Raw genomic sequence first — 14,387 nt, 5'->3', positions numbered from 1 at the left:
ATGTATATGCAAATATATATATATATATATATGCGTGCATGTCAGTCGGAAGGAAAAGCAAAAAGCACGAAAAGAACGGGGTGGTGAAGGCGAAACAACAAATATGAAAGGAACAGCAAACGGACAGAGAGACGGGGCAGAGACCGTCGTCGCTCTTCAGGTAAAGCAAGAGAGTACGATGCTCGCGATGGTGGTGGAGGCAGGGGGTGGCGGTGGCCGGCACGGTGCTCTTGCACTGTCTTATCAGCTGTGCGCCAGATCGCGTTGTGCAAGCTGACGAGCTGCGAGTCGCAATGGACTGTGACAAGCCGCGCGGACTCGTCGCGAGTAGGTGCACTTCGAAAGGGACTACCGCAGAGGTATACGGAAGGGTCATGACTTCATGGCACTCGGGGGAAGGCAGAGAGGCATCCAAAGAGAGGTTGAGGGAGGGATCCGCATCGGTGCGGCTGAGGTGCACAGCGCACAGTGCATCCTGCCAGTCCTAGATCTCTGCGTGCCTCGCGTGTGGTTGGCCGAAGATGAGCGGCTTGGCCAAGTTAGAGACGGCGTCGTTGGTTCTCACCGCAGCGACAGACTCAGTGCGGACGTTCTGGAGGTAGCCGGCGTAGCTGCACATACATAGGCTCGGCGGCACGCGGGCCTCGTTGGCAGGCCCGGAGCAGCCCGGCGAGTCGTAGAGAAGCTCCACCGTCTCGGATTTGCCACAGGCTACCTGGGCAGAGCCGCCATTCTTACGCTTCAGGCACACACCGGTCGGATAGGTCGTGTTTGTGCACAGCCGCGCGCACCCACTCAAACAGTTCATCTGCACAAGCGCCGTGGGGCTGGGCTCCGGCTAGGCCGCTGTCGTCGGCACGTGTGAGGTGTTGGAGTCGTCAATCGTGGCCGTCACGGCGTAATTCTTCAGCAAGCACTGGTTGCTGCCCATGGCAAGGCGGATGTACCCCTTCTCACCCCACGAGGAGCCCCACGAGTTCTTCACGATCCAGTACGGCGGTTTTGCTTGTCTGTTGAAGCCGACAACGAGCACACCGTGGTTGAGCGACAACCCGAAGCAGAGGGTGACCACACCGCCAAAGTACAGCTGCCAGGTTGTCGCGTCGACGGCGACGGCGACTGGGCCGTTCTTCCCTACATAAGCCGCGATCTCTTCCTCGTCATGCGGCAGGGACATGTAACCTGCTATTTTGGCGCCGACGGTGCCGTTGTCATGGCACGGAGGCCTCGTGCCGCCGGCAGAGGTGTAGGGGTAGCTGTCCTCCGTGGGCACAGTGCCGTTGTGATCGTTGATGATCCATTGCATTGCCTGTTCCATCAGCCCGCCGTTGCACCCATCATCGATGTTGTCACACGACACGAGGACTTGCTCCGACAGCGAAACCAGCGAGTGGTTTTTTAAAGCCCACTGGCCTTCGATGTTGCCAGTGGTGGCGAAGGCCCAGCACGAGCCGCACATTCCCTGGTTCTTCACCGGCGTCACGACACCCTTCTCACGCCAGTCCACCGACATCACACCACTGCGGACGCTGTCGTCGACGTGCACGTGCTCCTTGTAATCCTTGCCGTGGCGCGCGTAGTAGTTGGGGTTCAGGTACAACTTGGCGAACTCCTGCGGGGTGAGGTCCGCGAACTTGCCGGACACGTCGTAGTGCGCGTGCGGGTTGTGCGCATTGAGGAAGTAGGCTGTCTGCATGTTCTGCTTGAAGGCGTTGAAGCGTCGACCCTCCTCGGCGTCCTCGCCGAAGGGCTTGCCGTGGCGCTTCTTAAAGCGTCCGTAATGCGCCGAGGCAATGAAGTCGTCGACGCCGAGAGGTGTCTGGGCGATAAGAGCGGAACCGTAGCACACCACGAACAGGATAGTTACCACTATCGCAAAAAAAAAGGGGTTGCGGCGCGCCATCTTTGCCGATACTTGTTGTGCAACGTGCGCACGAGAAGGACGTGACGGGGTGCAGGGGGGGGGGCGGCGGATGCGTGAGCGGAGAAGAGAGCGTTGGAATCAAAAAAGCAAAAAAAAACAAAGGGCGAATACGAAAAACAAGGCGGGAAAAGGTACAGTGTGTAGCAGGTGCTGCTGTGGAAGTGAGCGGGTATAGTGGAGGCAAGAGGGGTTTAAAAGCACTGGTTGGGCGAGGTGTGTGCGTGTGCGCGCGCTAGTAGTTTCTGCGTTCTGAGGAGTACAAACAAAAAAAAAACAAGAGAATCAAGCAAACAGGTAGTGTGTGGTGCGAAAGCGGCGACTGCGGAGGCGATGATCGGTGGGCTCGAGCCACAGTGGGCACGCGCGCGTGTCAGTGACACCAAGGTCAAGGTTGAGGGAAAAAAAGGCGAAGCGGTGGTGAGGGGAGAGGAAGTGGAGGGGACAGAGAGTCGAACGGGAATGGCTGCGGTGCAGCACGCGGCCGCGGCGAATCGGCAGCGTTCGATGACATGCGCATTGTCAACGTGCCATGGGTACGACTATGCGCGACTGCTGGCGCACCGTCGCTACGTTTCTTGCGTGATTTGTTCGAGACTACACCCGATACCTACATTCACGCTTAGGTTATTTGCACCTCAGCGGAGACTGACAAACGGAAGCCAGAATGTGCGTTTCTTGACAGCGAGATGATGGAAGAGAGGCCGACGATCATCCAAACCACAGCATCACTGACCCTCCTCTGCCTTCCTGGACTCCCAGGGACAGCGCTTGACGAATAGTTGGCCCAGTACCTGGTGCAGTAGAAGCCGCTATCCTTGTCTGACAGGGTGAACGGGAATGTCTCTACGTGTTGTCGGCTACAGTTGTCACAGGTGCCCGTTTTGCGACGCCGCTGATGCACCTTGGATGCAGACGGTCTCTGAAGTGGTGTTGGTGGCGGTGCAGGAATCGCACTGGCTGGCGGTGTTCTTTTCTTTCTTTTTCCCTTACGCGACCGTTGTAGCCCTTGCGCACCACGGGAGCAGGGGTCGCGGCTGGCGCGTTCTTCTTGACGCCCGCGACGGGGAGGGGTCTGGGAGGGCGAACGCGGGCCGCGCCTTCAGTCGCTAGTACTGCTACGGCGGGCGCGCGCGGGGAACCTTTGCCTTAGCCGCAACACCGGCACCGCTACTACCGTCACCAACGAGGCTGAGGAAAAGCGGTGTCGGGTGGAGCGTTGGTCGCTCATTGTGCCCGTGCGGCAGCTGCGGAGCGTGAATGTAGGGCTCCGTCGGCAGACATACAAACTGAAGCACTGCTTCGTAGGTCGGATCTGCGACTACTACGCTGGAGCAGAGTCGCTTCTTGAGGTACCGCAAGAGCTTATTGCGGTCGTGCAGGACATCGCCTCTCTCCCCAAATGCCGCCGGTGCGTCGGCGCCACGAAGCAGCGCCATCTCCTCAATCACGTCCCGGACGCAGCGTGTGAACGTTGCGCGAGCCGCGTACGTCTCGAACAGTCGGTGCTGTTGAAGCGGGTAGAAGCAATGGGGGTACAGCATGCCGGCGGCTGATTTTTTAAGCGGCACACCGACCACAGCCGCCGGGGCCTGGTTGGATTTCTTCGCCGCATGGGCCCCCAGCTCCCGTGCACACTCTTCATACTGGCGGCGTGACTTGATGAGCTGCAGAGCCCGCTCACGCGCTGGCGCGTTTGCCGCCTGGAAGTGTGGCGCAGGAGCACCAGCCTCACTTCTCAGTGGTGGAACCAGTCGCACACAGCGCTGCTGATGCACGCTTGTTGGATCATGGTGCTCTTGGAGGTCATCGGTGCACACAGCGGCCCATTCGCCGCATGTCGTGGGGTTCGCCGGCGGGGTGTAGTCCATGCTGCGTCGGTTGTACATTTTGTGGAACGCGGTGTCCTGCGCAACTTGCGCATCGTCGAACCAGAGGTCGCACAGTCGATTGCCCAGCTCGTACGCGCAGGCAAGGTACAGGGGATCTTCTTTCGTGTCCGCATCCACTGCCTCCGACTCCTCATCCACACCCAGCTGCTCGAGGATCTCGGAAATGGGCGCCGCTGCGTCCTCGGTATTGCGCAGGAGGTACGCGTACAGTCGGGCGTGCAGCACATCTTCTGCTCGCTTCCGCGGTGTATCAAATAGCTGCCACAACGGCGACGGCCCTGCAGCTCCGCCAGCGCGCCGGGTCGAGCAGCACAGTCGATAGGCGAGGCGAAACTGGAGGCGTATCCAACCCGCCTTCTCCGGTGTGAGGTGCCTGCCCAAGTCGAGGTCGTCCTCGTAGACGTCCTCGATGGAGAAGATGTGGTAGCAGCGGTCTCGGAGCACTAGGCTCAACGTGTCAGACTTCTCCCAGCCAAGGTCCTCCTTGGTACGAATATCGGCGGCGCTGTCGCACGGCTGCCGTATCGTCGCAACGTGTGCGCCCCAGTCGAACTCCTCTCCGTAAAAGAAGAAGAAGCCTCGTAGGAGGCTACCGAGGCGCGCCGTCCGAGCCGCATCGGCCTCAGCGTCGGCCACTGCGGGCCACAGAGGAATGTAGGGCACTTCCATCTGCTCCTTCGGGTTCGGCAGCGCCGGGATGTCCGCAGGGTTCACAAAGACGACCTCACCACGACGCAGCAGGAAGTAAATCCACAACACAGAGACCGCATACGAAGTCAGGAAGCCGACCCGGGAGTTGTTCACACCACACGCCTTGCTCCACGTCTTGAGAAAGACGTTGCCCACGCGGAACACTTCACTTTGTGCGAGGTACCGCCGCAGCAACCAGCTGTTGCGTATACCGTTGCAGCGGCACGAAAGGTCAAAGTCGATGGAGAAGATCTCCGGTGAGCGGCGGTTACCCAGCCATTCCCTCCGCACCCCATTTTTGCGCTTCCACTGTGACATGAGATGAATGGCGTCGGTGGAGTCCGGCACACACAGTACGAGCGAGCGGCCGCGCTGATTGCCTCGGCTTGGCACCTCCTCCGCGTTGTAGGTGGAGATGACGCGGCTCAGACGCTCGTTGCGGAACTGCTCTTCGGCGTGTGCCGTGTCAAAGCGAACACAAATGAAGGACCCCTGCGGGGCGGCGTGCAGGCGAAGAGGCTCTTGCTCAGCCCGCTTACGCCGCACAACAGGAATGCGCGTGCTCAAGACAAGGTCCAGCTCCTCGAAACGGAAGCCGGCGTCCCGCAGCCGCGCCGCGATGTTGCAAATAATGCGCTTCTCCTTCTTCAGAGACAGCACCGACGACTGGGATTTCTCCGTGGCGGCGTCCTCAGCTGATTTTCCTGGGCTCGCGTGACGCAGCGCGGTGGCAGAGACTGTACCGAAGTCATCAGCTTCTCCAACGGATGAGCTCTCTTCCACTTCCTTGCCCTCCTTCCGCCCTGCAAGGGTTTCGTCGTCACTGTCCTCTTCCACGGCCTCCTCCCGCACCACCACTTGCCCATGCGGAGCCGGCAGAGTGTACCATTTGGGGCATATGAAAGAAAAGTCGCCATCGCCGACGCCGTCCCACGAGCCCATTGAAACAACACTGCCGAACAGGTACACGTGCCCCTCGATGCCCTGCATGCCATCTAGGAGGCGATGGAGCTGCGCCCGCGCGCGCTGTACGACACGGAAGGCGTCCTCGCCGCGATCAGCCTTGACAGACGTTGCAACCGCGAAGGAGCCGACATCCATCGAAGCCTGGTCCTGGCTTCCCCGAGCGGGCAGTGGCGATATGGGCTTTGCCACCATTGTGTGAATATGCTGCACATGCGGATGCTCCCGCAGAACGTGCTCGGCTTCGCCTTCAATGATGTTGTTGCAGAGTGAGCATTTTTCGTAGCCGGACGCGACAACACGCGCAACCGCCTCCACCATCGCCTCAGAGCTGAAGGCAGAGGCGATCAAGTCATTCGCTTCCTTTTCGGTCATGATGGTGATATTGATGACCTTTATGTGTCCTGTACGAGAGGCCGAGTATGCGTGTGCAGGTTTGCGTGCTGGATGATATAGACTCGGCGAGCAAGGCCGCACTGCCACGCGGATGTGCACAGTCGCGCGTGCGCAACCGGTATGTGGGGGCGCGTGTGAGTGTGTGTGTGTGTGTGTGCACGTCACCTTCGCCGCTTCCGATAAGGCTATAGCACTACTCGTGCTACTATGTATCTCTTTCCTTTCGTAGCATGGGTTTTGATCATCATGATAGAGGTGTAAACGTAACGATGGGAAATGGGATGCGGGTGAGACAGCTTTCGAAGTCGATCGCGAGGTGTCCAGCTGCGGAAGCCTGAAGGGCACGAATGAAGCACCGCTCTGCTGGCTCGTGCGGTGAACGGCGCTGCAGCACGCCCATGCACAGGAAAGACAACCCGGACGACTCTACCTCTTTGCCCAGCATTCTCGCTGACAGTCGTGAAGGGAAGAGGAAGGGGAAAGGGTGAGGGGTGGGGGTGGGGATGAAGAAGGGCAACCTCACAAACCTACTCGCCCGGCACGCGACACCGCGTCCTTTGGCAGTTCTCTTTGATGGATGTGTGTGTGCGTGAGTGCGCGCGCTTCCAGTGCGTCATCTGCCCTCTCTTTTTCCTCTCTCGGTGTCGTCGGGTCTGCGGTCGACACAGGGCATTACCGACGCCACTTTGCACAGCCACGCCTCAGGCGCGCGCGGTACGCGTTCGCCCTTCTCGACTTTTGTTTTTGGTTCGTTCTTCCATTCCACCCTACTCCCTTGATGACGGAGGAGGTGAGAGAGGGGGGGGGGAGACATTGCAGCGCATGGTATCTCAGAGCCCAGTGCATTCACATTATTCCACAGGGGGGGGGTGGCCGAGCAGCCCCCTCCCGCTATCCCCTTTCCTGCCAGCTGCAGAGCCGCTTCTGCTGGTGACAGGGCCATCCCCCCTACGTCGTAGGGGGGGTCAGAGCGATGCATCGCTGTTGATGTCGGCGGTCGAGGCCCTGGATGGCGTTGCATCGGAGCCACCTGCTACAGCGAACGCGTCTGTGCCATCCGCCTGATGGGCGAAGTGTCGGCGTGACTCGAGCGCATATCAGACGGTCCTCGCTGCCTACTGGTGTGGGGAGCGTGAGCCACCCCGAGGGTCGCACGAGGTGGTGACCGGCACCATGGGCATGGCTGTGAGGCGACCTGCGAGGAGGCTGGGGGGAGGGGAGGAGCTTGAGGCAGGGGCCGAGCTCAGATGACTGGGTCGGCGCATTGCTGTAGCGCGCGCCTGCGGCTTCTTCGCACCACGTGGGTGGGGCCTGCGACTGGCCGGTGTAGAGTGTGAAGTTTGACCGGTCAGCGCATGGCAGAGAAAAGGACACATCGAAGAAAAGGAGGGGGAGAAGAACTCAATGCTTCACTTGCATGCATGCCACACGCGAACAAAAGGGGCCATGCTCGTGCTCGCCTGTGCTGCAGTCCTGCGTGTGGATACAGTTGCGTGCGAGGGAGATCGAGGAGCGTGTGGGGTGAAGAGGGAAGACGGGTACATTCATTCTCCAGCTGACATGCGCACTGATCCACGCAAACGCAAACATGGTAGAGGAATGTGTGTGAGAGAATGATGTGGATGCGGAGGAGGAACAGCGGGCACCAAAAACACAACTTGCTTTCAGTGGCATGCATGCGTGGAAGAGGTGCACGGCACCAGCACAAACAAAGCAAGAGTCTGCGCGAGACAGAGAGGGTGAGAGAGCAACAGACCACGTCAAGGAAAAGAGTGTAACCAGAGGAACGCGAGAAAAAGAAATCACAGACAAGCTCAGATGACGCCCAGCATGTCGGCGCTGACTATCACTTCCGTTTCTGTCGCTTTTCATTTCAGCATCCCCCCTGCTCCCCCACCACCAGCACCGGCGATGCAACGCGGATCAAGATTTGTACGCCTGTAATGTATGCGTGTGCGTATGTTGACTTCGTGCACTTGCTGATGACGCCGCCTTTGCTGTCACACCCTTTCCTTCGCTGAGAGACGTTGATGCCAACAAGGGGCCACACGCTATGGAGACCCTTCTTTCCATTTGATGATCTGCCCGCTCACTATCACCAAATTCGTCGCTCTCGGAAGGATCGCACGTACCCCTCTCTCTTAGCAGCATTCGTTTCTTCATCCTACCTGACCGCATGATACCTCTTCCTTGTTTTAGAGTTTCTTCATCTTGGCAACAGCGACGTCGTGGTTACGCTTCTGTAGCTCCGTGTAGGCAGGCATGTCGATCGCCTTCTGGTACCACTTGCGAGCCTCATCGTGCATGCTCTGCTGCGCGTACGCGTCGCCGATCATCGTGGAGTTGTGAATCGTGTTCCCTGCTTCCGCAGAACGGAGAAGGTAGCCGAGGCACTCCTCGTAGGTGGAGCTCGGAGGCTCGCCAAGAATCAGCGCCGCCGCCTTTCGCTCCAACCACCCAATTTGCAGGATCTTGAAGCACCAGTTGCCCATACAGTGCAGCGAGGTGGCGTCGTTGGGGTTCAGCTCCACCGCCTTCAGGAAGTGGTCGCGGATGACATACGCGTTCGCGATCTTCTCCTTGTTGCCAACCTTCTGATCGGAAATGAGAATACCGAGCCACTTGTGCGAGGCGAAGTTGTTCGGGTCCGCCTCCACGGACTTCTTGCATAGCTCCATGCCTTCCTTCAGGTAGGGCTCCCGCACCGCCGGATCGGTGCTCTCGTTCGCCATCTCGTAGTAGGAGCGACCGAGGCGCCAGAGAATCTCGGGGTGTTGGTTGCCGCCCTCGTACGCCTTCATCAGGATCTCGTGGCAGCCCTTGATATCCGGCTTCGCAAGCACTTCCTCCGATTCCTTCGCGATCGTCTCCCAGTCAGACATCGTGATATAGAGTAAGATGAAGAAAGAAAAAGCAGAAAGGTGTTGCGTAGGGTGGGTGAGATGCCCACGTGGTGTTGTTGCGATGATAATGCTTGTGCTGGGGGTGGGTGGGTGGGCAAGGTGAGCCGGGTACGGATGTGTACACGCTTGTGCACGTGTAGTGATTCCCAAGACAGATTTTGCAGGAGAGAGGAGTGCAGAGAAAGGCGCAGAGAGGGGAAGCGAGGAGAGGCAGCCATGCCAATCTCTCTCCTTCTTTCCATGGGCGCGTGCGCCTGAGTGATGCCGTTGAACCGTCATGCTGGCATTGAGTAAAAAGAGCGAACGCGGCGCTTGGCTGGTCTGGGAATCGACGAGGGAGGTGAACGAGTGCTGCTGCATGTTCCCTTTTTATCTCTGTGACTCCCCCATCCCTCTTCACACCTCCCTCCTGCCCCCCCCCCAGAGGTGGTGTGTGCGTGTGTGTGAGAGAGACCCAGCTGGCTCGCACATGCGACTTTGTTTTCTTTTGTGTGTATACGCTCTTAAAGACGGGGTCTCCAGTGTAGGAAAGGGGGGCCGTAATACGGGTAGCGGCGTCACGCACCGACGTCCCGGAACAGCCCTCGGCAAAGTGGAGGAGAGGAAGGGCGGCCACCAGACGCGCAGAATCAAGAAACAGGTGTATGTGTGTGTGTGTGTGTGAACGACATGGCGAGCAGCGCGATGGCTCAGTGTTCCCCTTCTTTCTCCTTTCGTCATTTTCTTCACCATGAAGGCAGTAGAGCAGCAGTTGATCGAAACAAAACAATACCAGTGATCACGCGTCACCCACGGGGTACGTTAAGAGACACACGTAATCCTCCGCACGGACCACTAGGCAGTCTTTCGCTCGTCCAAATTCTTGGCAATGATAGGCACAAAGGCATTGAAGGCAAAACGCAGTTCATCCATGCTGCGGGCGCCCATCAGCTGCACCTTGCCGGTCACAAACACGCTGCAGCTCACACTCCACTGGTTGTCGCCGCGCGAGGACTTGCCCACGAGGCGAAGCACGCAGCCGTTGAAGCGCTCTGGCTCGTAGCTGACCTGCAGCTTCGCCACCCCGATCGACATGGCGGGGTCTAGTTGGTAGGCGGCGAGCTTGTCGAGACGAATCGGGCTGCACACGTTGAAGCGCGCCGCGATGGAGCGGACGCGGAACTTGAGGGATGAGAAGTTGAGGTTGAGCGCTTTGCGGATGATACGGGCTGCCAGCTCCGCCGCCTGGCGCGCCTCACTGACGCTAGCTGCGCCAATGATGCTGAGAGCCCCTGAGTTGTGCATCATGACTACGGCAGTCGGTTCATGCAGCCGCATCGTCGCAGATGGAATTCGGTTGTTCGGCATGTACTCCACATTGCGTGTGGCACAGCTAAGTTCAGCGAGGTTAATGCCGACCGGAATACTGGCCTGGGCCTGCACGGCTACGACAACAGGGAAGGCATCCGGGTGAACATTCGGCAGGAACTCTTGCACGTTCTTGATGGGTGGAGGGAGCTCGTCAACGTCCAGGTTGGCAGCAGCGTCGTCGCCGCCGGGCAGCGTGGCCGCAGCAGCAGCGAGATGGCCGTCCGCTGTCAGAGCCGAATCGCCGATTGCACCGGTGGGCCCGACGACGCCGCCAAACTCGGCAACGGGGTCGGGAAAAGCACCGATGACAGGCAGCTCCTCCTCGACTAAGTTGTCGGATTCGAAGAAAGCGTAGTCATCGTCCATGGTGCTACGACAGAGAAAGGGGTCGAAAATGAGCCGTGCGCACGGTAAAGCGCGTATCAGAGCAGAGCACAGGAGACTGGGGTGGGGCACGACACTGCTGTGTGCACCTCCGCGCAGAGAGAGACAGACAGGCTTCAGGAGGAGAGAATGGTTGATGAACAGACGGAGAAGACTGTTCTCCAGCTCAAGTGAACAAGGGATGCAAGGGAGAGAGAGTAGGGTTTGTGCAGGGTGGCTCGGAGGAGAAAAGCAGAGAAACACATGCAGAGAGAGAACCTGCGCATCTCCACACACGCATACGCACATACATACACACTTTTACGTGGGGAAGGGGATACGCAAGTGCCCTCCTTGAAGCCGTAGGTCAGCGAGAAGCTCTCTTATCCCCTCATGCCCGCACTTCTCATCTGAATCAGAGTGGAAGGGAGAGAAAGCCCCGCGAAGACGAGCGCAAAGGGGAGATTATGGAGTGGGGAGAGGACAACTCACTTCACACGCCGCGGATGACGGCGCTGCACTCGGAGAAGTGGTTTCATGGGTGCGCCACACAGAGCCGCAATACAATACGGGCAAAAGAGTCGTTTTCGATGTTTTGCATAAATCTTCCTTTATATATATATGCATACGACAACATATAAGGGAGGGCACTTATAAGCGGCGACGGCCTGATAGATGCGCGTCCCAATCCGATATCTGCTCCTCAACCCTCCGATATTTCCGCCTCGTCAACTGTGCTTGTTGGGCTCCAAGATGTGGCATTGTAACTCGCCGCAAGGAGGAGTCATCTGCCACCACCACCACTATCACTGCTAAACAATAGACACACACACACACACACACACATTGTTGTTGTCTGGGAACGGGCAGCTTGCCCTATTCTGCTCCACAAAAGGGGAAGAGGAGGGTGGAGGATAAAAGAAGACGATACGGCACACGCTTTCAGCTCTGCTTCCCGCTGAGTTAAGTGATATCGCAAGAGGAGGCGGATGCAGGAAGAGCGGCGGCCGAGCTCAAACACCGCCCTCCGCAAGACAGGAAGAAACAACAACACACAAGCAACTAACGTCTCATACGCCAGCTTAATGCGAATGGTCGGCCTGTGCGCCGTGAGAGCAACTGTGGCCGCTCCGCTTCGCCGAGTCTGCGGCGGTCTTCTTGGCAGAAGCGATCTCGCCGCTGATGAGGCGGCACTTGAACATTTCAGCAACGGAGTTGATGTCGCGCTCGCACTCGCACGACTCCGACGATGGGGCAGTGATGGTGCGCTCCTCCCAGCTGTAGCGAATCGGCGCCGTGAACGTGTGGAACTCCTGCAGGGACGCGATGCACCGCTCGAGCGACGGGTTGATGATGGCACCTGTGGCAGCGATCGGCGGAGTCGAAGTAGCACTATCCTCGCTACCGTGTGCTCGTGAGAACGAGCCACTGCACCCTGCGCGCGAATGGCCATGGCAGTTGGCCGCAGTGGCGCCGCTCGATATGGCGGCTGCGCCCTCCTCGTCAACTCCTTCATTATCATTGCAGCCACCGAGGGATACTTCTCGTGACTCAGTGTAGTTGCTGCAGACGAGTAGGGTCGTAAAGGTGTCCTGTACCGGCAGACTGCGACGGGCCAGCGCCGTGATCAGGTCCGCTGCTTCCTTGATTTGCTGCGCAGAGACGCTCTCGTAGACGAGCAGCGTGACGTGCACGGCGTACTGGTGGCCGTGGCGCACGAGAAACACGTTGATGAAGTGCATCTTCTTGCGGTGAACGGTTTCGTCATCATCGGAGCTCGAGGCGGTGGCGGGAGAGCTCGTTGACGAAGCTTCTGTTCCCGAGGCCGCCGCCTTCACCGCATTCTGGCACTTGTGGTTGGGCACCACATCCACCCCACGCACGATGCAGAGGTTAAACCTTTGCAGCTGATCTCGAATGGCACTGACCTCCTCGGCGTTCTGGTAGTCGAAAAACTCAAGAACGGAGTCCTTGAAAATACCGTAGCCGATTTTGCAGATGGATAGCGACACGGCAAGACCAGCAAGTCCGTCCACGCCAGGCAGACCCATCACCTGCCCAGCTACACCAAGCAGTGACACCCCCCCGCTCCACGCATCCGCGCGGTGGTGGTACGCGTTGGCCACCACGACACGCGATCCCGCGCGCAGCCCGACACGTCGCGTCCACCGGAACAGGAGCTCTTTACAAACCACCGATGCCGTAGCGACGCCGACCATGGTCCACAGAATCACCTGCTTCCCAATGTCCTCGTCGTACGTCATCACCTGAAAGTGACTGTGGCCTTGGTGATCGCCACCACCGTGGTTTTCCTCGTGGCTGTGATCGTGCGATCCGTGTGCGTGGACGTGCCCTGCTGGGGACCCTGCCGACGTGGAGTTGCCCCTCAACGCGGCCATCGCACGGCGGGCGCCGAGCGCGAGGGCGGCAGCAATGCCACCCGTCGGCGCCGCTGTCTCGAGCAGACTTGCCACATCAGCGAAGCACTGCTCGAGCGACTGCACAAGGAGAGCCACACCACCGAAGAAGAGAATTGCCGCCACAATGACAGCGCCGGAGGTTTCGAGGCGGCCGATGCCTAGCGGGAACCGGCAGCGCGGTAGCTTCTTGCGGGAAAGCGAGATGGCGACGTAGGAGATGATGTCTGCGAGAATGTCTGTGAGGGAATGGAAACCATCGGCGACGAGAGCAACGGAGCCACCAGCAGAGCCGATCCACAGCTTCGTAACGCAGAAGAACACGTTTGTGGCCCCACCAGCCAAGGTGGCCACCTGGCACTGACGCAAGTACTTGCCTGAAATACCCTTCTCAATGCTGCCGTGGCTGTGCGCGTGGGCATGGCCGCCATGGCGGTGGCTGTGTGCGTGCAGTTGGGCGGCGGTGCCGCCGGCAGTGGTGGTTTTGGCGACTGCAGAGGGTTTCATTGCAAAAAAGCGGCGCATCCACTCCACTACGGCAACGCGAGGGCGATAAAGAATGAAGGAGAAAAGGAAGCTTGCGCGACACTGTCGTGCTGCGTGTGCGGATGAAGGCGTATTGTTACCCTCCGAGGGTCAAGCATACCCACACACCCACACTCTCCCCATAGAGACACACACACACACAACACAAACACACACCGAGGATGAAACAGTCGCCGGAGGCGGTCGTTGGCAGCCAGAATAATGGAGAAAATGCTAGAGAAAACACTACACGGGCAGGGTAAAAGAGAGACGGCGTGTGCGTCTATGTGTGTGAGTGCTCAGCCGTCCGTGCTAGGGGTGACAAGGACAGCTGCAGGGTGGTATCCAAAGAACGCTGCTCCCCCTCTCTGGTCTCTTGATGATATTGCGTGCGCTGTGATCGCCTGCAAGAGTGAGAGAGGGACGAGCACTATAACGCCGGGAGGGGTGTGTGGGGGAGGTGGGGGGGGGGCGGCGGCACACACAAACATGCATGCACAAAACATAAGACGGGGGAGAAGAAAAACCGGATTCACGTCGCATGAGCAGATGTCTACGCGCTGAATTGGGCCGCTGGGTCAGGATTCTTGCTTTGCTTCGATGTGTCCTTTTCTCTGCCATGCGCCGACCGGTCAAACTTCACACTCTACCACCGGCCAGCCGCAGGCCCCACCCACGTGGTGCGAAGAAGCCGCAGGCGCGCGCTACAGCAATGCGCCGACCCAGTCATCTGAGCTCGGCCCCTGCCTCGAGCTCCTCCCCCCCAGCCTCCTCGCAGGTCGCCTCACAGCCATGCCCATGGTGCCGGTCACCACCTCGTGCGACCCTCGGGGTGGCTCACGCTCCCCACACCAGTAGGCAGCGAGGACCGTCTGATATGCGCTCGAGTCACGCCGACACTTCGCCCATCAGGCGGATGGCACAGACGCGTTCGCTGTCGCAGGTGGCTCCGATGCAACGCCATCCA

General features: G+C 59.1%; 5 protein-coding genes across 5 annotated transcripts; all 5 read right to left on the bottom strand.

Annotated features, from left to right (window-relative positions):
- Positions 1 to 838: 838 nt before the first annotated feature.
- Positions 839 to 1,903, bottom strand: LDBPK_191460 (cysteine peptidase A (CBA); the record flags this gene model as incomplete). The annotated part of the gene is made up of 1 exon (XM_003860270.1): positions 839 to 1,903. One exon carries the CDS (start codon positions 1,901 to 1,903, stop codon positions 839 to 841), a length of 1,065 nt encoding a protein of 354 aa, XP_003860318.1.
- Positions 1,904 to 3,039: 1,136 nt separating this feature from the next.
- On the bottom strand, positions 3,040 to 5,841 carry LDBPK_191450 (hypothetical protein, conserved; the record flags this gene model as incomplete). Its single annotated transcript, XM_003860269.1, has 1 exon — positions 3,040 to 5,841. The coding sequence occupies one exon, from the start codon at positions 5,839 to 5,841 to the stop codon at positions 3,040 to 3,042; it is 2,802 nt and encodes a 933-aa protein (XP_003860317.1).
- Positions 5,842 to 8,057: 2,216 nt separating this feature from the next.
- LDBPK_191440 (hypothetical protein, conserved) lies at positions 8,058 to 8,744 on the bottom strand (the record flags this gene model as incomplete). Its single annotated transcript, XM_003860268.1, has 1 exon — positions 8,058 to 8,744. The coding sequence occupies one exon, from the start codon at positions 8,742 to 8,744 to the stop codon at positions 8,058 to 8,060; it is 687 nt and encodes a 228-aa protein (XP_003860316.1).
- An 855-nt stretch (positions 8,745 to 9,599) lies between these two features.
- Positions 9,600 to 10,481, bottom strand: LDBPK_191430 (transcription initiation factor-like protein (TFIID-like protein); the record flags this gene model as incomplete). Its single annotated transcript, XM_003860267.1, has 1 exon — positions 9,600 to 10,481. The coding sequence occupies one exon, from the start codon at positions 10,479 to 10,481 to the stop codon at positions 9,600 to 9,602; it is 882 nt and encodes a 293-aa protein (XP_003860315.1).
- A 1,079-nt stretch (positions 10,482 to 11,560) lies between these two features.
- On the bottom strand, positions 11,561 to 13,402 carry LDBPK_191420 (cation transporter, putative; the record flags this gene model as incomplete). Its single annotated transcript, XM_003860266.1, has 1 exon — positions 11,561 to 13,402. The coding sequence occupies one exon, from the start codon at positions 13,400 to 13,402 to the stop codon at positions 11,561 to 11,563; it is 1,842 nt and encodes a 613-aa protein (XP_003860314.1).
- Between the last annotated feature and the right edge of the window lie 985 nt (positions 13,403 to 14,387).

The sequence above is a fragment of the Leishmania donovani genome, chromosome 19 (genome assembly GCF_000227135.1).
Source record: "Leishmania donovani BPK282A1 complete genome, chromosome 19".
Lineage (NCBI taxonomy): Eukaryota > Euglenozoa > Kinetoplastea > Trypanosomatida > Trypanosomatidae > Leishmania > Leishmania donovani.
Note: the sequence above shows the minus strand (reverse complement) of the source record. Positions and strands in the feature narration are given on the sequence as shown.